Source organism: Lemur catta, chromosome 11 (genome assembly GCF_020740605.2).
Source record: "Lemur catta isolate mLemCat1 chromosome 11, mLemCat1.pri, whole genome shotgun sequence".
Taxonomy (NCBI): Eukaryota; Metazoa; Chordata; class Mammalia; order Primates; family Lemuridae; genus Lemur; species Lemur catta.
In genome coordinates, this window is record NC_059138.1 from 84,952,730 (window position 1) to 84,980,672 (window position 27,943).

A 27,943-nucleotide genomic window follows, 5' to 3' on the forward strand; every position below is an offset into this window, starting at 1 on the left:
AGACTGGATTGTTTAAAACAACAGGTATTTATTCTCTCACAGTCCTGGAGGCCAGAAATCCAAAATTAAGATGTTGGTAGGATCACACCCTCTCTGAAGGCTTTAGGTGGAAATTTCTCCTTGCCTCTTCCGGCTTCCGGTGGCTGTAGGCATTCCTTGGCTTGTGGCAGCATCATTCCATTCTCTGCCTGGCGGGTCACACTGCTGCCTCCTCTTCTGTGTGTCTATTATCTCCTCTTGCTCGTTTATAAGGACACTTGTGATGGCATTTAGGGCCCACCCCAATAGTACAGTGTAATCATACTATTTTAAAATTCTTAATTTAATTTTATCTGCAAAGGCTCTTTTTCCAAATAAGGTACCATTTACAAATATCGGGAATTAGAACTTGATATCTTTGGATGGCCATTATTCAACCTATTACAGACAGTATACAGTTTGATTTAAAGACTAGGCCAAATGCAAAGTGTATTTGATCACATTAAGGCAAGTCTTCATTGTGAGCAGAACCAAAATGTCCAAACCAGAGTGGCAGGGTCAAGTGTCGGTCCAAAAGACAGAGAGAGCATGGATGTAAATAGAGAGACACATTACACAGGCAGAATTCAGAAGGCAGTGTTCCCCATGGTACTCAAGCAAGGCAGAGGCAAGAACCACTTTGCTGCCTGCTCCGTTGAGATGTGACAGTCCCATGAATATCTAGGCTGAAAAATGTGTCTGTAAGGCAGGTTGATGACACGTCTTGAATTATGAGCCAAGTCAGCTGGGAAAACAACTATGTGTGAGAGAGAGGCTCAGACTTAATCTTGAGTGAGGGTTCATGTCCCTCAGTTTTAGTTGCTATGTATTAACATCCCTACCCCTCTGCCCCACACCCCAACTAATTCAAGCCAAAATTATATATCTATGACTCAGCTCTTTCTCACTGATAAAAATCTCTTGGCATATCCAAAGGGTCACTTGCCCACAAAGTTATCATTGACCCTGCTCATGCTTATTGATAATATCTCCCCCATGCCTGGTCACACAGGCTCCTTCCTAAAATAGCTCTTCTTATCTCCTATCCTAGAGCAAACATGCATCTGCCTGCAACAAGTAAAGTATTTCCCCACCAAGACAAATTCCCATGAAAATCAAATAAAAATGTAAATTGAAAACACAGAATTTATTGAATTTTAGAACCATCACCTTAGTGCTTTTACATCTTAGAAACATGTTAATTATCACAATGGTTCTTTCCTGTCTTGAACCTGAGCACATTTTTTGAATAATGAATCAGGTGCAAGGAGGATGCAGTGTGTGGTGTCCATGATTTTTCTGTGGCCACAGGACTGCTGCTTGATTGCCTCCTGGGTGGTTATGGTTCTCTAGAATGGCTGACATAAAGCAAACAAATGATATTGCTTCCTCATGGGAGAGGGCTGAGTAATCATCACATTTATCAACTGCTGTTCTGCTTTGTGGCTGTTCAGATATCGTGTGTGCCACGACATCATTTCCTCTGTGGTTTCCTGATGCTGAAAACCTTTCCTGGTTAAACTGATATCAGACTGTATCAAGAGTGATAACGAGTCAAACGTATTTGGCATGCATGACTTCATTAAAGAAGAAATTGTTAAGGAAACAGATGTTAATGCTTTGTTACATCCTGCTGTCCTTCATATTTCTGTGGACATGCTAAAGGAAAGCTTTGCTATGCCAAATAAGGAGATGGCTTGTTGCAATTAAATCCCAAAGGAGATTTAATTTCCATAGAATTTACAACACACTACCATCAAGGAGACAAAGAAGAAGGCCTCCATAAAATACTACTTGCATCTTACTATACCTTGACCTTCTTAGCACTTGCACCAACAGAAGAAATGACGAATTGCTTATGGCAATCATTTGGAATATTCTGTGTCCCCAGCCACTCTTTCTCCTTATGTCTGTGTTTTACCCAGATCAGGAACTAGAATCTATTACAGTGGAAAGTTGTAGTGAACACTTAAGAGACAGCATAGTGTGGTGGAAAATGATAGGCTCTGCTGTCAGATATACATGTTTTCCCTCTACTTATTACTCAAGTCATTTTACCTCCTTAAACCTGCGTCTTTATATATAAAATAGAGATAGTAGCACCATTTCACTGGGTCTCAGTATGGATGAAATGAGCCAGTGTGTGCAAATCGCTCGCTAGGTAGTAGCCCCGTGCCAAGTACTATCCTCTCACACTCAGCCTGTCCTTTCTTTACATTCAGGCTGGTTAGACTGTCTCACTTTGAAATGTCATTAGAAAGCTCTGCCCACTCAGAATCCACACACATATTTCTTGTTATGCTGCATTTTTGTCCAACTGAGTTTTTTCTCCTCACACTCTTTTGTTACTTCAGTCCCTGAAAAAAATAGAATGGTTGGCAGTGATCCACATTTAAGTGATAACTTCTTCATCAACAAATGTTTACTTCAATGGCTTCTGAAGAAGATCAAGAACTATTTTGTTAAATAAAGTAGATAGCTTCTGCCTCTTAGACTGGGCTTCCAAATCCTTGCCTGGAATCTTCAGACTCTCTGGGGAAGAAAGGACTAACTCCAGTCAGAAAAATGACACATTTACAACCTCCTGACCTATTCTTAGGACTAATCAAAACTCACAGTTTTCCCACTGGGCAATTAGAAAATTCCTGAGAACGAGGGAGTTATTTGGTTCTTGCTAAGTGAAGACAGCACACACAATCACCCTGCTGGCCACCTCTTGGAACGGTTCCTTTCACAGAGCTTCGCCGGACCCTGTGCAGGAGGGGAAAGAATGCTTTCTTAACTTTCGACAAAGTCTGTTTCAACTGTTTCTGGGATAATTTATTAATAATTAAAGTTCCCAATGCCAAGAAGGATCAAATTAAAGATATAAGTCTGGACTTCTAATATCCTGACTTCAAAGTTCATAAATCACCTTTATATTCCACTGGATTCTAATGTATTTCCTCTTTTATTTAATAGTTTTTATTTTTCTTATTTCCTGGGCTAATTAATCTTGGGAAAAGTTGGAGCACCAAATTAAGCTCAAAGAATGTGGCTTAAAGAGGATACAGTGATATCTGGACAACCTCTGTTTCTGACAATATGGAGGACAACATGGCCAGAGAAATCCTCCTGGTACAAAAATAATAGGAAAACATGCAGGCAACGAAGCATGCAGTAGAACCAGCATTTGCTGATACTCTTTGGCTTAGAACTTTGACTTTATGGGCCATAATAAATGGGGACAGAACAAAATCCTGAAGCCCACAGTAGATAGGAGACGGAATAGAAATATCAGAATAAAGTTTGGACATCTAAAAGTCAGAATTCTTAGTAGGTGAACTAGATGAAAACCAAAATGAAACAAAAAAGAAAACAAATCTTAAAATCTGCACTGAAGGTGCAAAACAAAGAAAAAACAGTAGAGATTTTGGCCTGTTTTGACTTTGGCTTTCGTAGGAAGTATATAAAGAGAAAATCTCCCATAACATGTCCCTAGCCACAAACCTACTGTCCTGCATACAGGGCAATAATTAATTTCATTTGGGGGCCCCAAAATCACCAAGCAGAAAATTTAATTTAATGTGGTCCCATTTTGGTGGTGACCCTGAGCACCTGGAAAAAGAATATGCAGATCATCTCTGAATAAAGCACAAGTACACGGCAAAGTGAATAGCAGATTACAGTGGAAGAGAAATAGATCTAAATAAATTAATTAAGATTCAACCCAGAGAGAAAGAGAGAGAATGTGTTAGCAAATATTAATATAAGAGATGCAGAGACATATAGAGTGATCACATCTAACATATAGCTAGTATATGTCTAATATATATCTAATTGGAGTACCAGGAAAAGCTAGAGAGAATAAGTACAGGCAATATTTGTACATGGTTAGGAATTTCCCAAAATTTTGAAGCCATAATTCCTCATATTCAGGAAGTCCTGAATACTAAATAGATTTTTTGAGATGTTTTCTAGTAGTACTTTATTTATTTTTTTAATTTCAGAATATTACAGGGGTACAAACACTTTGGTTATATATTTTGCCTTTGCACCACCCAAGCCAGAGCTACAAGGGTGCCCAATGCCCAGGCATTGCGCACCGTACCCATTATGTGCGAATTTACCTATCCCCTTCTCCCCCATCCCACCTGCCTGGCGCCCTATGAATGTTACTTCTATGTGTGCACCTAAGTGTTGATCAGTTATACCAATTTAATGGTGAGTGTACATGGTGCTTGTTTTTCCATTCTTGTGATACTTCACTTAGAAGAATGGGCTCCGTTTCCATCCAGGGTAGTACAAGGGGTATAAGTTCATCATTTTTTTATGTCTGAGTAGTACTCCATGGTATACGTATACCACATTGTATTAATCTACTCATGTATTGATGGACACTTGGGTTGTTTCCACATCTTTGCAATTGTGAATTGTGCTTCTATGGACATCCAAGTACAGATGTCTTTTTTATAGAATGTCTTTTTTTTCTTTTGGGTAAATACCCAGTACTGAAATTGCTGGATCAAATGGTAGTTCTACTTTGAGTTCTTTGAGATATCTCCATATTAATTTCCATAGAGGTTGTACTAGTTTGCCATTCCACCAGCAGTTTTTAGTGTTCCTATCTCTCTGTATCCATGCCAACATTTGTTGTTTTGGGACTTTTTGATAAAAGCCATGCTCAGTGGAGTTAAGTGATATCTCATTGTGGTTTTGATTTGCATTTCCCTGATGATTAGAGATGTTGAGCATTTTTTCATATGTTTGTTGGTCATTAGTCTGTCTTCTTTGGAAAAGTTTCTGCTCATGTCCTTTGCTCACTTTTTAATGGGATTGTTTGATTTTTTTTCTTGCTGGTTTTCATGAGTTCTATATAGATTCTAGTTATTAGCCCTTTATTGGATGTATGCCATGCAAATATTTTTTCTCATTCTGTAGGTTGGCTGTTTGCTCTCGTGATATTTTCCTTGGCTGTGCGGAAGCTTTTTAATTTGGTCAGGTCTCATTTATTTATTTTATTTGTTGTTGCTGTGATTGCTTTTGGGGTCCTCTTCATGAATTCTTTGCACAGGCAGATGTCTAAAATTTTTGCATGAAGAGATGGGTTACATTAATGGCCATGATGGGTCTCAGAAAGGATGAATCTGAGAAATAATGTTAAGAGAAAAAGCAAGTCAGAGAATACATATGCCTGATTTCATTGAAATAAATGTTATAAACTCAGGACTAAATAGAGTATATACATCTGTAGTACAAGTAGGGAAAAAAACTAAGGAAGTGATTAACAAAATTCAGGAGTGATTATTTGGGGGTGGAGGATACAGGGATTGGGCCACACTTAGGACTTTAAATATTTTGCTAACATTGTGTTTCCCAAGCTGGGTGTTGGGTGCATGGATGTTCATTTTACTAGTTCTCATTAAACTATGCATATATGTTATAATATCTCTTTGCATAACTAATAGTCATAACTGTTTTAATTAAAGAGGGAAAAGACTATGTCATGTGCATTATAGGCAGAATATAGTTTAGTTACAGTAATTCTTTGAAAGAAGAAAGAAAACCAAAAATATCAACTTTTAAATCTTATCCCCATCATCTAAGTAAAGTTAGGGGCTTACATGTGAATTTTTTCATGAATTTATGTTATTTTTGCATTTTTAAGGGCACGGTTTTCAGAAATAGCTGAATTAACTTTTTAACGTATTAATTATAAGTTTTGCCTTCAGTTACATAACTTTTCAAATATTCCTATTATGCTAAAGGAATGTCTAAATTGATAAAATCAACAATACAATAAATGAGATTACTCCAGTGTTTTTTGCTTTGTAAGATATTATTGTATATTTTGGAAATAGTTCTCTGAGTTTTCCTAATGAAGAAAAATTCCATGATTATTTTTTTCAAATTAGGCAGATGCACTTTATACATGTAAGTGCATGTGCCCATTGTTGCTGGTGAATCCATAGGTTCTCCTATTTAGCTTTTCTTCACTGGTAATGACCATGGTCCTCACAGAGCTTCTCAACAGGTCTTTGGAATGTCTTTAAATGTTTGTAACATCTATGGCAGATTCAAGATCAGCTGCAAACTGCTTTCGGAAGCTGAGGGAATTGCAAGGCAACACCTGAACTTGATAATTAACCTCCTAAAAATGAATATATTTTGAAAATTTAGTAAAAAATCTTTGTGTCTAGAGAACTCTAGGGATTTATTAATAGCTTAAAACAAAGAGCGCTCTCCTCTACTTCTATAAAATAATAAAACTAGAAGGAGCTACCTGCTACTTACTCAGTTAATTCAATTTAATTCAAAAAGTTCAATAAATATTTATTGAGCATCTACCAGCTAGTGCCAGATAATGTTCATGGCACTGTGCATATAGCAGGGGACAAAACAGATATTACTATGTAACAATAACAGACCAGTAGTTACCACTTATTTTGAAAGTCTCCCTTACAGGGCTGTAAGCTTCTTGAGGATGAAACCTTGCTTTTTCTGCGACCCAGTGTTTCCTCAGCACTTAACAATGCCTGGCACATTAATATGTATTTAACACTTATTATTAATTATCAGTCATTACTGTCAATACATTTGTGTTTATTGCATGAATGAATATACCCCAAAGCCACACAGCTGGTACTTGGTGGAACCAAAGTTTGAACCCAGTCTTTTAACAACAGTGAAAACAGTTGCCAGTTCTTGTGAGCATACTCTGTACCAGAGCCTACGTTTTACAGTCACCTGCTCACTTAGTCTTCAAAAATTCCTTAGGAAAGGACACCATTATCCCCTTTTCCCTGATGAGGATTCTAAGCCTCAGAGTACTTAAGTGCCTTGCCCAGGATCACCTGCTGGGTCTGCCCCCTTCAAAACCTGAGCGAGTCTGGGCCCAAATCCTCTTTTCACAGCCTTTGTGTCTGTGGTGCCAGAGCATCCTTGGCTGCCTACAAAGGAGCTGCTCCATTTATTAACTAATTGGACCACATGGTGCCTTGCAATCCGTTTGGCTGATTTTCTTTCCCCGCTGAATTAACTAATTTGTTTTACAGAATTGACCACATCAGCTAGTTATTCTATTGATAAATCAAATTATGCTTGTCCACTTTTGCTTTGACTGTCTCCAACTGCCAGGAACCTGGCTCAGCTCTGAGGGTCAGACACACCTAAATTATAATTCAAAATCAGCCACTTATTAATTGAGAAATCTTGGGCAAGTATTCAACCTCTTTAGGCTTCTGTCATCTTATGAGTAGAAATGAAGACGATAATAATTCCTACCCAGTCTGGTTAATGAGAGGATTAAATGAAACAGCCCTTTAGTTCCCAACACAATGCCTGACCCTTAAGGAGTTTTGTTGAGCAACAGCTGCTATTATTACATTTATCATTGTTATTTTTAACCTTAACATTTAATTTCAATATCATCTTTGTTCTCTGGTCTTTACTGACCTCCCTGACATAGGTCCTTTAATTTCCTTTCAAGACAGGGAGTTACCTACTTGCTCCTCATTGGCTGTTGCTCCTTCATTATGGAGCTTATACCATGTTGTAAAATTGGCTCAGTTCTCTTATTGTCTAACCTCTCTTCTAATTACAGACACTTTTACTGCAAGTTCATGCATCTTTTTACTGCCAGCTCCTTCATTGTGCTGAGCATGTAAGTGCTCTGTAGTGTTTGTTGAATTGAATTAAAAGGTCACATCACCATTCACAGTGAATGGATAGGTCAATTCTCTTTCATGCATCATTGTAATGCCATTAATGGTATTGCCGTGACAATGTAGTCTTTACACGTATCATTTGTGTTTGTTATTTCATCCCTTTTCATTTGAATATGGCTCTCTTGCTTTCCCTAAAGATTAGGGAAAGCAAGAGGGTATAGAGGGTCTCAATTTTTATTGTTTGTATTAATACTTTTTTGTCTTGCTAGTGCTATATTACAGACTTCTTCTTCTGCCATTCCTGCCATAGGACTTTATAAAAAGACTTTCTTATTTTCACTTAAACTTTTATTTCCCGCATTACTTTAAGGTATACATTTTACTCTTTCCCCCCATCATTAATACATTACCGTTTGACTCTATCATTAGGCTGTCAATCTGTAAAACGCTTGAGGAAGAGAGACCTTATTTTAAATAGGCCTGATACTTTGCTAAAGAGGTTGGTGCACTGTCTACAATTCTATTCTTGTCAAGAATAGGCTTTTGAAATTTCAAGGAGAAGAAATGGAATTTAGAAGAGCTACCATACCATGAAAGACCTAAGAAAGATAAAATAAGTAAAAAAGAAGTAGAAAACAGTAAAACCCAAATATATTGCCAAATGGACAAAATTCACTACAGAGTTCTAGAGAAAGTCCCTACTTTATTTTGAAATAGCTCAATATGCAACAAAGAATTCCCTAAATGATCAGACTGAGAACAAGGCATGAAATTCTCTTTAAGGAAGAATTGTAGTTGAAGCTTCCTGAAGATTGGGTCCCCAGTTTATTACTGGTCATCAGAAAGTGAAACATTTTTAAATTGAACTTCTAGGTTAAGGTGATAGAGATTGGGGTGTTGAGGCTAGATAAGAGAAGGAAAGGGAACTTTTAGCAATCATTCCCAAGGAAATGCTGTACAAGTGGTGGTGACCAGTAGTATCTCCATTTCCAATTAAGTTTGGACGAGACGACGTTCCTGACATGAAGCAGGAGAGATGTACGTTAGAATTCAGACAGACTTCCTGGGTTCTGAAACCCTCCAATGTGTTACTAAACAGAGCAGGATTCGTCCCACAAACAAGGCTGGAAAGGTTTTCAAGATTCCAAATCACTCGGCAGTGTTTCCAGGGACAGAACCGCCAAGCCCAAATTGTTCTCTGGGATAATCTGACCTGATTCACAAAGAAAACCTATGGAATCCTATCGACTTCAGATTTTCCATATAAGGGTGGGTGGCAACCAAGCAGGGGAATTAGTTCTTTCTGAAAATGGGGGCTCAGAGCAGCCCATTTTCCTCATAACTGTACACCTGCTACAGCAAATGAGAAACTGCAGCTAACTTCCTTTGCCAAACATAAGAATGTATATTTTTGCTTAAAACTGAACCATTTCCAATGCAAAGGAATTGATAAGGTTAATGTTTTATATTGGAAATATCCTATATAGACAGCAACCGGCGTAGGGGTGAAGGAAGCTGCTTCCGTGGAACATTTCAATCAACTGTTAGCTTTTGCTTCACAAAACTTTGACATATGTCCCTTGACCTTTACCAACTACCCTTTCACGTTTGACACTTAACGTTTGCTACATGATTAAAATGCAGCGTTAATTAATTTCAACACTATCAGTTAAGTTATATTTAGCTGAGAACACTCACTTTTGTCTTTCATGAGTAGCACTGCAGTGTTATTACAGAGAGGTAGTCAGGAGGGCAACAGAGATACGAGGAGAGAAGAATGATTCAGTGTGCAGATAATTGTTTCGAGTGAAATTTAGCTCGGTATTTTTGTTCCTGTCCTCAGTAGAACTGAGATTTAGCACCTCCTGTTGGCATTTAGCCCCCACCCCCACATAGGAGGAAGCTGTGCTGGGCGGGTGCTGAGAACGAACCACACCAGAATTAAATTATAGCACAGTTCTAACATTGGCAAGAATTTTCTCTGGCCAGCTCTTGGGTACAAACCTGGTGATCCCAAAAGAAAGGCAAGGCATCTCTAAAAAGGATCTCTGTATGACGTGGCATCACCCTCGATGAGGGAGGTGGGCATAGTTGTTTAAAGAGCATCACCCCAAAAGTGGACCATTCCCAAAGAAAACAGTGGAAGCCAGAATATTCAGCCATAGCAGAATTATAGCTCTATACTTAAAAAGTCACCGTGAAGTTGTCTTATTGATGATTTATTCCATAATGGGACCAAAAAGCTCACTAGAAATGGATAAAATCCAAGAAATTTTAGCTCTTTCCCTGAGTTTTCTAAGTAAGAAAACATTTTTATTAGTTTCTTTATCCCATGCTCTTTTGCTCTGTCAATAAATTATGACAAGAATGTAGATATACAAATTTTTCTGTTACCTGAAGTTCAAAATTCTGTAGAACCATTACAACTGCTGTTCTTTGGGATGTTGGCATGAAATGGTAGTCTGTAAATTTATTATGCCACTGAAATACTTCGTCCTTTAGGTACACGTACAGAGCAGGAAGAGAGAGGCTTTCTACTTGGTAGATAATGCAGGCGAAACACAATTTATATAGGAAGTGCCCATATATGTCTTGCTGAGGATCCAGTAATAGATGTTGGATTCTTTGAGACAGGTAACTCTCATTTGTGAAAAAACAACAAACCAAAATGAAACAAAACAAAATCCAAAAAACTTTTTAGCATTTTTATTTGTGTATCACTGAACATTTTGCCTCCAGTAATTCAACTTTTATGTTCCAGAATCTGGTTTTCCATGCCGTCATCTCATCCTCTATCCATAGTTATAGGGCACTGCAGATTTTATTTTCCTGCCCACCCCCCTGGGAAAAATTCCAACCTCCACTTGCCAGATATTTAAGTAGCTTTGTTTCAGTAGTCAAGTGATTCAGTACCAAGTCACATTTCTTTTGTCAGGCACTGGTAGGATTTCCCTGTACTGGTAGCTGGCTTTAGATCTTAATCCCAAGCCTGGTCTACCTTATGGTCTTGATGGGACGCCAGATACCTATCTTGGTCCCACTGCCTGAGAAGTTAATCAGAGCCCTGGGATGGGGTCTCTGGCTTTCTCACTCTGGGATAGTAGAGTCTTGTTTCTAAACTGTAGTCTCATGATTAAGGTCTAACTGCCATTGAAAACATCCCTGCTCAAACCTCTGGCCTGAGCCTCCTCTGGGTTCCCTGTCACCTGGTTCTGGTCATGTGCTTGTCACAGCAGCCTTGAATCCTTCCACCTCCAGCAGTCACTAGGCCTTCTGGATACTCTGATCCACCCTTCCCACTAGACTGGCTCCCTACACCTTCCACCTGTCAGGAGCACATGCGCCACCCCAGCCGTCTCTTCTGTTCCAGGTCTGGTTCCTCCTGCCCTGCCCTTCTGCAGTTGACCTTGGCCAAGTCCTGCCATGAGGTGATGTAGGAAATGCTGAGCTTTAATATTAGGGAAGCGCACATAGGTGAAAGAGGGGACATCACCTGCTATATTTAGGAGAAAATAACATCTCTAAGAGTGGGAAGATTTTATAGAAATGTGGTTTTCTAGTCCTTGAGTCTTCCAGTCTTTTTTGGCTCCACTTGGTATATCGTAGATGAAACAATACTTTTACCTCAAATATTTACTTTCAAATGAAAATTTTAAATATATCTGTATTTGGCAATATCTTTCTTGAATGTTGACTGCATTGGTAGCTGCCCATATACCTTGAGATTAAAGACAGTTTTATTTTGTAAATTATTTTTCTCTCTGTTTTTGCACTTTAAGGTCTTGCACAATGGCCTCGTCATGGAGATGAAGCATCCGACTGTGGGGGAGATTTCAGTCCCAGGTCTGAATATTTTTTATATTTTCCCTAACGCCTTTCTTCACTAATTGTCCCATATGCTGTGTACTACAGGCAGCTGATGATCCCCCAAACAACTTGTCAAGACATTATTGAAACTTATGATTTTGGGAAAGAGGAGAACCCTAGGACCACATTGACAAAAATGTACGCTGAGGCTATGGAATTGTGTCTTAGCTCTAAGAATGTCTGCTTGCCTCAGTGACAAAAAATAATGCTTGCATTTCTTAATTCCATTTTGTGTTATCATGTGCTCCAAAAGTGTATTATATAATTATCAACAGGTAAATAATAATAGATACGGCAAATATTAATAAATTTAGTGTGGTTCAGATGAGAGAGGGAAAGAAAGCCAGGCAAGATAGAAGTGGTGTCCAAGGAAGCTACGCCGGTTCAGTCCAGGGCATTTTCTTTCAGAACTATGGTTTAGGGTATGGATCTTTGCTCTGCAAATCAAGAAACTAAATGTTTACAGTAAACCCAGAATAGATTGAATTTTTGTAAGTTGATTCATACTAAACTAATTCACCAGAGACTGCTGCTTAAGCCAAAATGCCAACTTTTTCATTTCCAGAGGGAATTCTTTTTTCAATAATCAGTAGTCTCATGCCTACTCTTAGAATATCCTATTGGGTAGTTCATTTAAACTGTGGTGAGAGCTTATGATTAACATATTACTCCATCACCACCACCACGGACTTTATTTCTCTAGTGATCATAAAATTACCATTCCTCAGATCTGTTGTTTCACCCCTCAGATACTGCCGGAAGAACACTCCACATTCTTGTTCATTGTTTCCCTATTTTCTAGAATATACACAAACCATACACTTATTTTTTTTTTTCTTTTCTTCTGACAAAGGACAATGAAATTAGCTAGGATGAAACTTTTGTCATTATTTTTCCTGAAACCATTTCCTGGTCACCTTGCTTGGAATCTGGGTGTTCCTCAAACTCCTCACTCACCTCAGTCAAATTGCATAGAGCATTTACTTCTACAGATACCAGGTCTCATATACTGAATAACTGCTACCATTAATTTAATTTTTTTTTTTTTTTTGAGACAGAGTCTCACTTTGTTGCCCAGGCTGGAGTGAGTGCCATAGCGTCAGCCTAGCTCACAGCAACCTCAAACTCCTGGGCTTAAGCGATCCTCTTGCCTCAGCCTTCCGAGTAGCTGAGACTACAGGCATGCACCACCATGCCCGGCTAATTTTTTCTATATATATTTTTAGTTGTCCAGATAATTTATTTCTATTTTTAGTAGAGACGGGGTCTTGCTCAGGCTGGTCTTGAACTCCTGACCTCGAGCGATCCACCCGCCTCGGCCTCCCAGGGTGCTAGGATTACAGGCGTGAGCCACCGCGCCCAGCCTAATTTTATAACAAATAGAATCTAAATATAAGATTTGGGGTCAGCTTGATAATAATCTTCCATAACCTACCAGATAATGACCACTGGCACACAAAAAGAATAAGAAAAGGGAAGTACAAGGAATGAAGCAAGTGGAAAGAGAATATTCTGATGTACAAGAGTATAAGAAACATTATATATGGACTAAGGAAGGTAAATAAGAGAGCAGATATAAGCATATCATACACCGGGATCACATGTTATGGGGACATGCTATGTGGTATGGAAAGGTGGTAGAAAAAAACCATACTGATAAAAGCAAAGAAGGTTATTCATTCATTCGCATAATTGAGCAGATACTATGTGCTAGACGCTGCCTTCAGTGCTGGGAATCCAAAACTAAACCAGACAACTTGTCCTCTGGCCACCTGGAGCTTATATTTAATGGAAAGTGAGATAATATAAACAACCAACAGATGTTTCTATAATGGTTTACAACTTGCTCAAAGAAAGGAAAGAACAATGTGCTATCGTAGAGAATGGTGGGGGACAGGTGGGGCCTCCTGTAGTCTGGGTAATTATAAGCCCCTCTGAGACTTATTAACTGAGATTGGAGTGTGAAAAGAGTAGAGGAAGAGCATTTCAAACAGAGGGAACAGCATGGGAGGAGACTCTGAAGTGGGAAAGAGCTGGGAGTGTTTTCAGCTGGTGTGAAATGTGGGCCAGTGGGGCAAGAAATGAGACTGCAGAAATACGCAGAGCTTTGAGGCCCCACCAAAGGTGATTTTACTCTAATTTTAAACAGGGAAGTAGAATGGCACAATTTACAAAGTAAAGCAGGGAGTCAGGACGTTATTACAGGAGTTTAGGGGATGATGTCTTAAATCAGGGTCATGGTAATAGAGACAAAGAGAAGGGGGTGGTCAGAACAAAGCTGTAATCATAGTGCGGTCAGTGTGAGAAGACCTTAAAAGACATTGACTTTTAAACAATGAAACTGATTTTCCAAATGAAGTCTGGATACCTAAACAGATCAAAGCAAGAGTTGAGCACTCCTGTTGTTTAGCTTTCCTCCTGTGTCCCACTATGCTTCAAACATCTCTCCTTGGAACCGTAGGGCCTAAAGAATAATTCAAGGACCAGTGATCTAATTTAACTCCACAACTTTATAGATGAGGTCATACATTCATTGGTATCCCCAACAGGTTAGAGGTAAGGGTGAGCATTTGAAAATCAATATAGCTGTTAGCATGATAGTGAGGAAAAAAGTAAGTCAGTGGGCAACCTCAAATGAACTCATTGAATATAAATGCTCTCTGAATGAATCAGGTGTGAATTTGCTGATTTTCACAGTAAATGAATGAAGAATCAACCTTCATTCATTTGAATGGGGGAAATATCCTTTTCAGATTTCTAGAATAGAAGAATACTACTTTTGCCCACTTTAATTTATAAGTGTATTAGGTAGCTAAAGTCACAGTAATGCCATGTAACAACCACAAAATCTCAGTGGCATTCACACATAAACATTTATTTATTCCATACATGTGGAAAAGCTGGGGGATGGCCAGTATAGGGTGGGAGCAGCAGAATGGCTTTGCTTCTGGTGGCAGGTCTGGCCGGGTGTGGCTGCCCCTGTGGCTTGGGCTCATGTCCACTCCATGTGTCTCTCCTGTTCTCATGGCGATGTCTGAAGAGCAGCGGGGCAGGCAGAAACCACAGTGCCACTTAAGATGTTGGCGTAGAGCTAGCAAACCCTTCTGCCTACATCTCATCAACCAAAGCAAGTTTTGGGCTATATCCAAAGGGGTGGGGAAATGCATGTGACCCTTTTTAAAAGAAATTTCAAAGTTACATGGTGAAAGGTATGGCCATAGGGAGGGGTAAATAATTAGGGTCAAAAATTCAATTTACCACAATAGAATTCTCAGATCTACAGCAATATCTTTTTTTTTTTTTAAATCTCCCTTTGGAAAATTCTATTTTTGTTTCTTTAATTTCTATAGGACTTAGTCGTCTTTTTAGTATGTATATCTTATTGACTTACCTTATACTCTTTCTACAGAATTGCCAATATGAGAATTCTCAGATTTGAGATGAAATGAATCTGAGGGTCTCTTGAGGGCAGGACATCTGGATTCCCCATGAAAAGGGAATGACAATTCTGCTTATAAATTCTGCAGATAAAAAGGCAGTATTGTATCTCCTAATTCAGTGTATCCCAGTAAGAGCCACTTAGGACAAGAGATACTGTACACAAAGAGACTTTATCAGTGATTAAACTTAAAAATTTTCTGTGAGTTATTCCTTTCCTTGATTTTTTACCTATGACAGTTCTGCCTTTCTTTGTGAGGGATGTCCCCCTGGAAACCTCACGAATGCTGTAGAAATAACTTGGATTCTCCCACAATGCCTCAATGAGGCGAGTCTGTCAAAACAGGAAACACAGGCTGGAGGAAAAGGGGACTTGATGCTACACTGTTTTTTGTTTTGATTACGCACTGGAGACACATTTTTAATTCCCTAACCGTAGTTCTGGAGGTTTATACCTATATAGCTACATCTTCACATATATGGTAAGAATCCTTACTAAATTCTACTTATTTATATTTCCTTCCTTATTAATGGACTTTGGTGACCAGTACTGAATTTTCTATGTCAAACTAATTTATCTGAAGCATTTTCTATCTTAGTCACTACTAGAAACTCATCTCTTGAAAAACAGGAATAATCCTTATGCAGTATTTATAGTGCCTTCTTTAGAGATGTGTAAATCCACACAGCATTCCCTCAGATCGGAGCTTCTGTTTAGGAGCTAATTGATTAATACTTCAAAAGATGCTGGTCAACCAATGTTTAATATACTTTGAATAGGGATGGGAAATTATACCTCTTCAAAGTCCATTTTGGATATTTAAAAAATAATTATTTTAACCACTTAATACATTGCTTCAATATTTGTAATCATTGCCAGTATGAAAATACAGCAAGTAGTATGATCTAAACTATCTCCTTTATTAATTTATATCTATTGCAAATACTCTCTTTTCATATCATTTCCTACTGTCTCCCATCTACAGTAAACAAGAAAGAAATGTCATTTGTGTATATAGATGACATAGATAAAGTGCGCAAACTAGTTACTGCTCATGAATTATTTCTAAATATGAGTTGTAGTTATACTAATACTATTAATTCTTTATTTCATATATTATTCACTAAACCACTCTCTCATCTGAGCTTTAAAGCCTATTATACAGTTAAAGGTGAAGAACAACAGAGAAAAATAAACTATCAATGAGAGTACAAATGAGAGCAGGTATCATGTCTGTCTTTGCCAGGCTTAAATATTCTGCTATTCTAAGAATCCCTGATGAGAGAGAGGTTATTAGTTTGTGCCCACCGTTAGCTTAGTGTCAGCTCAGTCGGCAAAAGGCACTAATTTGCTCCTAATTAGCTAGTATAATATAACCCGGTTGTGCTAAAACCTCAGACACATACCCTCCCGCCACACCTACACTGACTAAACTTAGTCTGTCCAGTACACTCTAGAAGCTCGGGTGAGAAAGCTAGGTAGGCCCAGTGCCTCAGGGAGCTTACATTTTGCCATGGAAGATGAGCATGAACAATAAACATGGAAAAGTAGGATGAGTGTTTCCGTGGAGAATGAGAGGGTACAGCAGGGCACTCTGGGCACTTGTACCAGGGAGACCTCACCCAGTGTGGGGCTGAGAAAAGTTTTCCCTGAGAAGTGAAATGCAAAAAGCTGCATGAACAATGTGAGTGTTTGGGAACCAGGAGGAGCTGAGAGGATGTTTAAAAGGTGAGGGTGGGAGAGGCAGGCCCACAGTTACTCTGGAGAAGGAGCCAGAAGCTAGGTGGATAAGATCTAAAATACAACTAATGACCAAGTTAAAAACAAATAAAAAATGTCAAAGATATCTGTGCTGAGGTCTTGGAGATTCCTGCTGTCTGAGTGGTGAAGGTGGGACGTGGAAGTGGAGCTTGAATGGGAACTGCTGGCTTAGCAGATGTTCTCATGGATTGATTTTAGGGGCAATTTCTATCTCCATTAAGGACTTTTGTAAAACGATGAGTGTCCTGTGCAATTGATAAAAAGTGTGTTTGTTTTACAGAGATAAAAAGGCACATAAAGTTTATACCACGACATATCTGTGACAGGAGATTGTCCGTTCTATAAACCTCACCTTATTTGTGACTTTAGTGAAAAGATCTTGCAAAAATTGCCACATTCCAAAGGACTGCCAGTTTCCACTGGGCCATTCACCATTTGGGTCTTCTTATTGTAATACTGCTGGCCTTTGACCTTTTAGCCAGAGAGGAACATGCTGTCCTTCCATGTACTGTGGAGTGCCAAAATAGCCTTGGTGCTGAGTTCCAAACTTCAAAGGATGTCATTGCAATAGAGTTTGATGTATAAGCTCTAAGGTTTCTCACCATAACCTTTTTCAGATACTTCCCCATGAATGTGTGTTGCAGTTATTTGATTCCAGCAGCACTTCTGGGAAGTGTTTCAGTGGTGAGTGTGTCAGCACAAAGAAGGGAAGCTGTCTTCTCTGTGTGTGAAAGGATTCTAAATTGAATTACTCTTGTCTGCTGGCCCCTGGATCTGTGTTTTTCAAAAAGCAGCTCCAAGTTCTTTTAGATAAAACTTTTCTTAAATATTTTCCCCGTAATATTTTAATATTCACATTTGGAACCTGCAGCAAGTTTTAACTAGTGCACATTATGAATTAATGTAGCTTGAATCAAATTATTGGAATATTGATGCTTGGATTTTAAGGTGACTTTTAAAAAAAGTTGAATGTACTACTTTATTTGATTATGTGACATATTGTGTTTCTGACCATTATCTGACACAATGGTGTTTTGCAAGAGTTTTTATAAATGATGTTCTGAAACACTTTTCTGGATTTAAGACAATATGTTTTATTTTATAAGCTCCTGGAGGGCAAACATGCTCTCATTTAAAGTCTAACTAGCGCTCTCTATACCAACTAAGTACTTTAAAAAGTTTTCTGAATGATGATTAAAATTAAAAGCTACTAGATTAACATAATTAAGATGATTTGTGACAAATTTATGCAGTATGCATTTTTTATAAACATACTGGCTACCTGTGGAAGCTATCTGATAGAGATTTATTTAATTTATTTAATTTGTTTTCAGTTTGAAGCACATACGTTAAATGGAATGACCACCTAGTATTTTCCCTGGTTACTAGTCTTCCTTTTCTGAAGGCAAGCCTTTACCTTGCTCTGTTACTTTCAGCTTTTTTCTTCTCTTTAGGTAGAAAATTAGATAATGTTTCTGAAATCACATATCCTCAAAGTGCAGTTAAATTTGTATAATGGATAACAGCAGTGGGGAAAGCTGTCACAAATCTCACTGGGGAAAAAGAAAAATTAAGAGGAACCAGAGTTTCAGCTTATATCCCTCCATAAAGTTTAAGTATGCTGGTCCTCCTAAGGAATTCTAAGTAAAACCAATGTGAGAATGAAAGGTGAGATAAGTTATTTCTTCCAGGTAGAAAGGCCTTTCAGATGACAACAGGAAAGCTGTGTAAAGTTTTCATGTTGTGTGTAGTGCATAATCTATCTTCTAGAAAGAGCATACTCCTTTAGGGACGAGGTCGAACTGCAAAAAGAGGAAAGAGATGAAAGGAAGTTTCTATAGTCTGTCAACAGAATGAGAAAAAGCTGGCAGGGAAGTGAATTTTCAAATAAACTAGCCATGGTACTTCCCAAAGTCCTCAATTATTTTTAACGTTATTAAATCCTTAACCCATGGCAGGGTACTGAGAGTGAAATCAATCAGAGTATTCTCAGATGATTTGACATCGAGTGCCTGCAGCCTTCTCTAGAAGTCCTGAAATGGTGAGGTGGGATTGTACACATTGTTACTGTTCAACGAGAAATGCATAGCACAGTGACTTTCCTTCCTGGGAGAGCAGGGAGGAAAAGAGGTGTGAATCACGTCCTCAGGAATGTCTTTCCATCAGGCACTGGAGAAGCTCTGAGAGCCAAGTTACTGTCACTGATATGACTTAGGGATCTCCATCAACTATGCCTATCTGTGCCATGAGGAAGAAATATTTCACGAGACCTGGGCTTTCATGCTCGGGAATTCTTGTTTCTGTTATTTGCCACTGGGGAAGTGGCCAAGAACTTAGTTGTTCCTTTGCAACATGTCTTCATCAACCTAAACCCTAATGGATTTCCTGATAAGTGAACCTGTCAAATAGACAAGAAACTCTTGTTGCAAATCATCACAGTTACCGATGAATTTCTGGGGTGCAGGATAAGTTTTCACTACCGGGAAGTGATATTTATGTGAAAGAATTTTCCTGGGTGAATATTTAATTGGACTTACAGTCTTTGGGATTTTTTTCTCGTATCTCTATACAGAATGATCCTTCAGGTTAGAGGTATGTTTGAAAAAATCTGAGTGGACCACTGAATGTTAAACCGAATATAGAAATCAAAACAGAAACAAAAATAAAAAGTCTCAGGAAGAGCAGAAGGGTAAATGATGGTATAGCATTTTCATTATTGTCTTAAAAGATGGATCAGACATTTTCTGGGATCAGTTCTTGAGTTCCTTGTGTATTATCTGCAGCTGACTTTCAGTATCCAGAGAAGCCTTTTTCTGGATTAAATTGAAGTACTGGTTTTATGGTGTGCCTTTGGAGAATAAATTAAATTAATTAAATGCAATTAGACATGCAAACTGGAGAAGCAAAAACAATTACTACATAATAGCTAAATATAAAACTTTTGAAATTATCTTCTGGTTTGGATTTCCATGTTATCGAGTTAACTTAGAAAATCAAGAAGTGACATGATCTTTGCTTCCAAGTGGCTTCGGCCTGGATTCGGCCTGGAGTGAGTTGCTTTGCTTCACAGTGGGGCTTATTCACGGTTGGTTGGAGAGGGAGTCATTTTAGTCCTCTCTTTAAGAGGAGTGGCTTTGCTTTCCTCCAGCATTACCAAGAAGGGACGTTGGTACATGAAGAGATGACAAATGGGCTGAATTCCAGAAAAATTTGTTTTCTTTAAATAGGAATACTTAAGATGTCAAGATTTTAATATATTCCTGTTAAGAAGACTTAGCCAGTGAAAATAGGAATAGAGCAACCCATCTTTTTATTTAAGAGGCTCATAGTTTAATTTTAACTAAATACACAGCGTTATGTTAATATTAAAAAGAAATGCTGTTGGAGGTAAAGAAATGGTAGTAAAGAGGTTAAATAAAAACCTGCAGAAATCTTAACATCGTCAGTGGGTCACGTGCAGTAGCCTATTTATCACATCATCCCCAAACCTTAAGCATTTGGGTGCGCTGAGCTGGGTCTGTGGGCCTCACTGCTTATCTCCTCAGCTGGGGCAAACCTTCCATGTGTCCGTTGTGTATCAGTTTTAATGAAATTGTATCTTAATGTTGTCATATTTTTATCTGGGTATGGCATTAACGGTCATGGTGTCTCTGGGTTCAGCCTTCGAGTAAGATTAGGATGCCACGCAGAAGGAGGGGCCCAGGGGCCTTGGGACACTCCGCTCCCCGGTTTGCCCTTTATCTGAACACAGCGAAGTCACAGAAGGCAGGGTGACTCCCGGAGTGGGCAGCCAATTAGTCTAACCTACTCAGAACCCTTATGTCTGTCAAACATGTTCCTAAGAGGTTTATACCCCAGGTAATTTCAAGAAGCCATAAGCTTTTCAAACAGTTAAAAAAAAAAACCCCACATTTTAATTAACTTAAAAATGAAAAATAAAAGCTGATACAAGACATTTTGGGAATTCAAGGAGTGTGTGTGGTGAAATAAAAGTACCACCAAGATGCTGCAGCCAAAAGAAGCCAGAGAAGCAGCATTTCACATAGATTTAAAGAATATCCTCAACACAGTTTATCTCCCATAAGCTCCTCAGAAACTGAATCTGCTTCCTCTTCGTTGCCTTCAAGTTCATGTGTGACCTTAGATAACTCACTTCACCTTCTAGTGCCTTGTTTTCTTGTTCTAATGGGATCAATCTTTTCAGTCATTCAATTTAAAGGAAAAATGCAATTCACTATACTGCATATAACTATATTTTGTGAATAGATTTTAATGGCATCATTGCTGTAGAGCATTCAAATTTGAAAGGAGGGAATGTAAGTTAGTGAACATCTATGGAATACTCTCTATTATGTTATATATATGAGCACTTTATATATACAATTTGTTTCATCTCTAAGACAATTGAGTAATCCGTATTAGTATGTCCATTTTACAGATGAGAAAATGGAGTCTTGTTAAATGTTGCTACATCAACCAAATGTTATTATAGAAATTCAAACCCAGGTCTGGGTACATCTAAAATCTGTCCTCTTTTCCCTGTTTACTGTTGTCTCTTAAAGTTGAGCCAAAAAGGAAAGGTGAGCCAACTATTGAATTTTTTACTTTACCTTAGTCTCTAATTTAAAGGCAGCTAACTGTATTTTAAATGTTTTGTTTGAAGGTCAGTTTGGAAATTTTTAAAAATAATGTTTAAATTTTAAGAATTTAAACTTACATTGAGCCTATCTCCTTTAGGGATCATATTTTTTTTTCTTTTTTACAAAGTCTGTAATTGTGTTTCTATTAAAAAAGAAGCCATCAGAAAATGTATTTGTTAGACCATTTTGATATTCTCAAGAGCATACAAGTGTAAATGCATCAAAACATGTGGATTACATTTCCCTCAAGTTGTACTGTTTTCACACATTAGCAGAAATGCATTTGGAAAAGGAAAAAAAGAGAAATGTTTGGGATGTATATGCAGATTTCAATCATCAAAAGACCCAAGATATTAAGCTGCCACCCGGACTTCCCCAGAACTTTTGTCTTTCCAGTGATCTGCCTGTGGCCCTGGTGCTGTGTGGGCCGATTTCCTCTTGCTTACTTGGGGCTGGTTTTGTTTTAAAGTTAGAGCCTGATTTCCTTCAAGCAGCATTAATTACACTGCAAACAATGTTGCACTGGTATAAGAAAGTTAAGCTGATTTATTTTTCCCCAAGCTTATGGTTGATACTATGGCCAGAGCAAGAGTTTAAAAATAAATTAGTGACAACTACTGTGTGATTCCTCTTATATAAGGTACCTAGAGTAGTCAAAGTCACAGGCACAGAAAGTGGTATAGTGGCTGCCAGGGGCTGAAGAGAGAGGAGCATGGAGAGTTAGTGTTTAATGTCCACACAGTTTCAAATGGGGAAGATGCAAAAGCTCTAGAGATGGATGACAGTGACAGCCGCACACAGCGTGCCTGTACTTAATGCCACAGCGCTGTGCACTTAAGATGGTTAAAAGGGTAAATTTTATGCCATGTGTTTTTTAACTACAATCATAATATGATTAGTAAAAATATTAATTAGCTAACTTCTATGATGTTTTCATGTGTACATGTGGTATGTATGTGTGGTGTGTGTACAACATAGCATAGAATGCAAAACTCACAGGCTCAGTCAGTGAGACCTGAGCTCAAAACCTGGTTTGGCAGTTTACACTTGGAAATAACAGACAGCCCACCTAATTTGTCTCAGCAGTATCTTTCTATCTGTAATATGAAGATCAACTATTTACCTCACTGCAACTTATAATAATTAAATAATAATATATGCCAAGTGCTCAACACATAGAAGGATTAAGTAGAGGCACATTGCAGATAATTAATAAACTCTTACCAGCATCTACAGTAGCAAAGAGTCTTGGGGGAAAAATAAAGCTAGCCATATTATTAGTTATTTTTCAACCATTAAACATTAAAATAATCATGCACATTTCTCTAAGAAATACACTAAAACTGACCGTTCTTGTGTATAACAAATTTTTATCTAGTAATTGATCTGTGCCAAGTGCTGGCTGACAGGAAGTTCAGTCTGATGGGGTATGTGACAGTGACCAATCAAATGAAATGCAGTGTAGGACCAGGAGATCCTGGGACTGTGCTGCCAGATGTGTGTGAGGCCAAGCTGGCCCCTGTCTCTGTTTTCTGACTAGGAGCTGTTGAATAAATATTTTGTGCATAAAGTCAGTGGAGACCATTCAGTGTGAAAGCCTCCTTCAAAAACATTAGTCTCCGACAGATCTCACAGGTGAAAATAATAATTCAGAGATCGTAGATGAGACTGGAACAGCTTCTTTAGAGGAAATTAAAGGGGAACCATAATACAGCACAGCATTTCCAAAATGTGCCCTGCCTGGATGACCCTACAGTTTCCTGACATAGTAATAGCTGTCCCACGAAGAAATGACCCTGTTGTCAAACAACTCTGGGAAACGTTCATGTAGCAAAGGTCAGTGAATTTTATTTTACTTTGACATTTCTCAGAACCATCGATATTCTAAGATGTGTTTGGGTCTCTAAGAGGAAGATACTGAAGATACTGAATGCCAGGTTTCCTTAAGTTATTTGACAGTAGAGACCTCTTTTCCCCAGAGCTCTTATTAAGATCCCGTGGAAGAATGATTTGTGGGTTACCCTACTGGGAACATGTGTCCCTTGGAGGCACATGAGACAAATTGTAGTGGTCATTTACTGGAGAAATTGGCTAGATTATGCTCAAAAAGGGAGAGGAAGCCAAATAACAAAACTGACCGTCCTCAGGGGGTCAGGATTTTCTCTTGTTAGCTCAAGGGACCAAGTGTCCCGAGGAATGTTAGAGGTGGGTTCTTTCTTCTTCAAGGTCTGAACATCCATGAACACTGGGCAGGAGAGGGTCAGCCTAAGTAGCACACCCTGGGGAGCCCGTGTGGCCAAGGGACCAGACAGTGGGGTGGCATTTTCAGTCCTAGCAAGCTCAGCCCCCACCAGGGAGAGCCTCATTTGACAAGGAAAGGGGTTAATAATGGAAATGGATTGAGGGCAACACCAAAGTGCAGATCAGGAATAGCTCACATGGTGATGCTCTTGCACTAAAAGCAAAAACTATCCTGGGATCTAAAGAAATCACTTAAGAAAACACTTTCTCTTCATTGAGCCTCAGTACAGCTGCACTAGGAGAATTCTGCACAATTGTTCGTACTCTAGCTTAGAAAATGGAGTTGATTAAGTGAAAGGAAACTTTAAAAATGTGACAAAGATGATGAGGTGATTAAGGGGTAGGTTTTAAGTAGCAAGATGTGGAAAATTTAAGATGTATGACTAGTAGCGGTGACAGTGGGGTTTATGATAGCTGCCTATAAATACCCAATTAATTGCCTAATGTGGCAAATGAGAAGAAACAGGTTTTAACCACCAAAAGGGAAACTTGAATTGAAGTATATTAGGGAAATGGTATTTAACAGTAAGGGTGATTTGGCTGCCATCATATGGGGAAATAAGTTGAGTTATTTGGATAAAGATTCAGGAAGATACTCCTGTTCCTGGTGTCAACAGAGTATTTTTCTTTTAAAAAGAAGCATAAATTTTCATGTTGATTAGGAGCAGAAATTGAAGACTAGAGAAAAATGTTTAATTTGCTTCAAGGTACTGTGAGCTGGTGACAATGCTTAGGGTTGCTTCGAGCCTCCAAACATGCTTTCCCTTAAGCTGAATTACAGTAATATCTTTTGGTGGTAAGAATCATAGAAAATCTATGTATTGTGTTGCATTGTATGTGGAGGTATACCTTGTAACATAAACTGCAATAAGACTACTATAGGGAGTGCTTAATAAAACTAGCCAACCCTTAGTGAGCATGACTATGTATTAATTAGGTGCTTCACATACAAGTATCTAATCATCACCTGAGAGAGGTATTAGAATACCCATTTTACGTATAAGCAAACTGAGCCTCAGAGAAATTAAATAACCTGACCAAGGTCACACAACTAGAAAGTCACAGAGCCAGAATTTGCATTCAATTCTGAGGCACTCAAACATCCATGCCCTTTTATTACAATGCTATGCTGCCTCCTGAAGGCATATTTTGATCATCACTTTTATGAACTTTAGACCAATGGCTTAATTTATAGGAAGCACTCCTGAGAGTCAAATGATTTGCTCACGTTTGAGAGTAGGTGTTCACTCAGGGTGTTACTCGCACTTAACCCAGATAATCCCGTGGCATGGTTTCAGCAAGCAGCTTGTCCAAGGTTGTACAGGGAGGGAGGTGGGCGAGGCTAGAAGGAAGGGCGCCTGGCTCCAACTCAATGAGCGTTCATGGCTGGTACATGGAGGAGCACTGCCAGATCTCAAAAGCAGCATGCAGATTTGATTATAACTTCTCTTTGTGGTCTTTGAAGCTTTTTGTTATTTCTTCCCTTGACTCATGGAGTTCAGATCTATTTTCACATAAACAGAAATGATTCCTCCTTCTGAGCACTTCATTGTTGGTGGCATTGTGGAATGTCCCAGGAAGGGGGGAATGGGGCCAATTAGGAGAAATTCCTCTTTGGCTTACATGTTTATATGAAAATGCCAAAGCCACCAGCTGTTACAACAGCAGGCCTGGGGTAAAGCCTCTTTCCCCAACTGTCCTGCAGCATATATACAGCAGGGGGAGATCATTCCAGTATGCTCGATTAGAAAATGGAAAAAAAATATTCCCCAAAAAGTGTCGTCCTGCATTCACGAGCCGTACAGGAAATTGAGGAAATATGTATTTTGGTATGCTTTTTATTTCAGTAAGAAGTTCCCAAATTATCAGCATAGAAATCACAACTCCAATTCCAACCATTCTCTATTAACGCCTTACCTCAGCTTACCACTGAGGAGTATTTTGCTTAAACAGAACGTAGATTGAAAAAAATTAATTTCACATTCCTATTTATGGGACATTTGAGACAAACAGCCCATCAGTGTTACTGTTACCTCATTCGCCTTTTTTAGCCATTAGGACTGACTGCTTATGTCTTTTACATTCATGGAACGCATTTCAAATCTGAGGAATTCAGTTCCATAGCAGGACCTTAGCAGACATGATATATATCATCTTGTTTGGCTATCTTTATAATGCTTTCTTCTTTTCTTAAAAAAAAAAAAATAAATGGTATATTAGTACTGATGGAAAAACCAGATCTGACGGGAAGGTTAAAAAGAATAAGTTACTTAAACAATTCTCTTGAAATCATTCAAGAGAGTAGGGTGGAGTAGAGTGTGAAGTAAACCAATATAATCCTGAAGATTATATTTTTTAAATGAAAGCCCGATTTTTAATTGGAGCTATTTTATTATGTTGAGTTGACTAGGCATCTTCCCTGTTAACACTGCCTATAGAGGTACCCCAACCCTATTTCATTCCTCTGCCACCTGGTATACAAGGGGAGCTGTCGGTTTCCTAGAGGCGAGCGAGATCACAGCTCACCTCTCCAAAGCAGGCTGCAGGTTGGAGCAGCACTGGTCTTTCTGTGGTGTGAGGTTCATCTTTCCCTATAATTGCAATCCTACAGAGGTTCTTGGTGCTTATGGTAGTTCAAGTAATAATCAGAATGGCACCGTGATGCTTCCTAATCTCCTTTGCCAGTGTGTAGCAATAGAATCCCTAAATCCTCAGAAAGTTTAAGTGACAGCATATTTGGTGTTTTGTATCTAAAAAGATCCAACAAAATTTTTCATTAGTTAACTTCCCCTTCATTTGTAATGAATTACAGACAATTTTCTTTCTGATCTATTTTTCTAAATCGTCAGTTGTGAAATTTTCCAGTAAGACAAATAAAAAGAGCTGTCATTTAAACACATTTGGTCTTGAATCAGGTTAGAATTATAGAAACTTCAAACCAGAGGTTGCCATTCCATTGGAAATACCAAGATATTTTCTATAGAACAGGATTCTTTTCATTTCAAAAACCAGAACCAAAAACAAACAAAAATCAAAAACCAAGAAACATTGCTTGAAAATGCTTCTTGGTCTCTTTACATTCAAGCTCCTTGCCTGGCATTCAAAAAGTCAGGTACATTTGGGTACAGGTGTCTTTGTCATAGAATGACTTTTGTTCCTTTGGGTAGATGCCCAATAATTGGATTGCTGGATGGAATGGTAGGTCTACTTGAATCTGTTTAAGGTATCTCCATAATGCTTTCCACAGGGGTTGCAATAGTTTGCAGTCCCACCAGCAGTGTATGAGTGCACAATTCACAATTGCAAAGATGTGGAAACAACCCAAATGCCCATCAGTTCACAAATGGATTAGTAAATTGTGGTATATGTATACCATGGAGTATTACTCAGCTATAAGAAATAACAGTGATACGACATCTCTTTGGTTCTCCTGGAGAGAGTTGGAACCCATTGTATTAAGTGAAGTATCCCAAGAATGGAAAAACAAGCATCACATGTACTCACCAGAAAATTGGTTTCCCTGATCATCACCTAAATGCACATTTAGGAATGATACCAATTGGATATCAGACTGAGGCAGGGGTTGGGGGGAGGGTATGGGTGTATGCCTACATGATGAGTGCGTTGCGCACCATCTGGGGAATGGTCATGCTTGAAGGTGCTGACTCGGGAAGGTGGGGAGTGGGGGGAGGGGATGGAGGTATGACTACATGGTGAGTGCCAGGCGCACTGTCTGGGGAATGGACACGCTTGAAGCTCTGACTCAGGGGGATGGGCGGGACATGGGCAATATATATAACCTGAACTTTTTACCCTCATAATAAGCTGAAATTGAAAAAAAAAAGGAGAAAAAAAAAGGTACAAATGCTTTCAGGGACATGCGATTTTTTAAAAAAGAAACAAAAAGTTATGTGTTTCTTTTGAAATAAAAACTAACCAACTTACTTTATGCCTTCAAGTTATCTATTTGACTTTAAGCATTTGAGTATTCATGGAGCCACAAGAAAAATGAACTGTTTAGAATCAGAGGTTTCTAAACCAGTATCAAATGCAAATGTCATTCTTCTTCACTTACATTTCCTTTATCCTCATTAAAGGGTATGAGAGGTAATAACAAGATTAAAAGGAGGCACATATAGGGGAGAAAAACCAGAATTCTTGAGTAAAACAAAATAGAGGGGTACTCATATATGAGCAGTTTCTGAGGCAGTCTGAATCTTTCCCTCCAGCCACCCAGCGCACCCTCTCTCACATGCAGGGAAATCCTCTGA

The 27,943-nt window shown here is 38.6% G+C and overlaps 1 protein-coding gene across 1 annotated transcript in view; it reads left to right on the forward strand.

Moving 5' to 3' along the window:
• Nucleotides 1-27,943, forward strand: part of SUGCT (succinyl-CoA:glutarate-CoA transferase) — a 699,594-nt gene that overhangs the window by 586,360 nt on the left and 85,291 nt on the right. Inside the window, 1 exon segment of the mRNA XM_045564447.1 lies at nt 11,444-11,507. Coding sequence (XP_045420403.1) covers nt 11,444-11,507 — 64 coding nt within the window.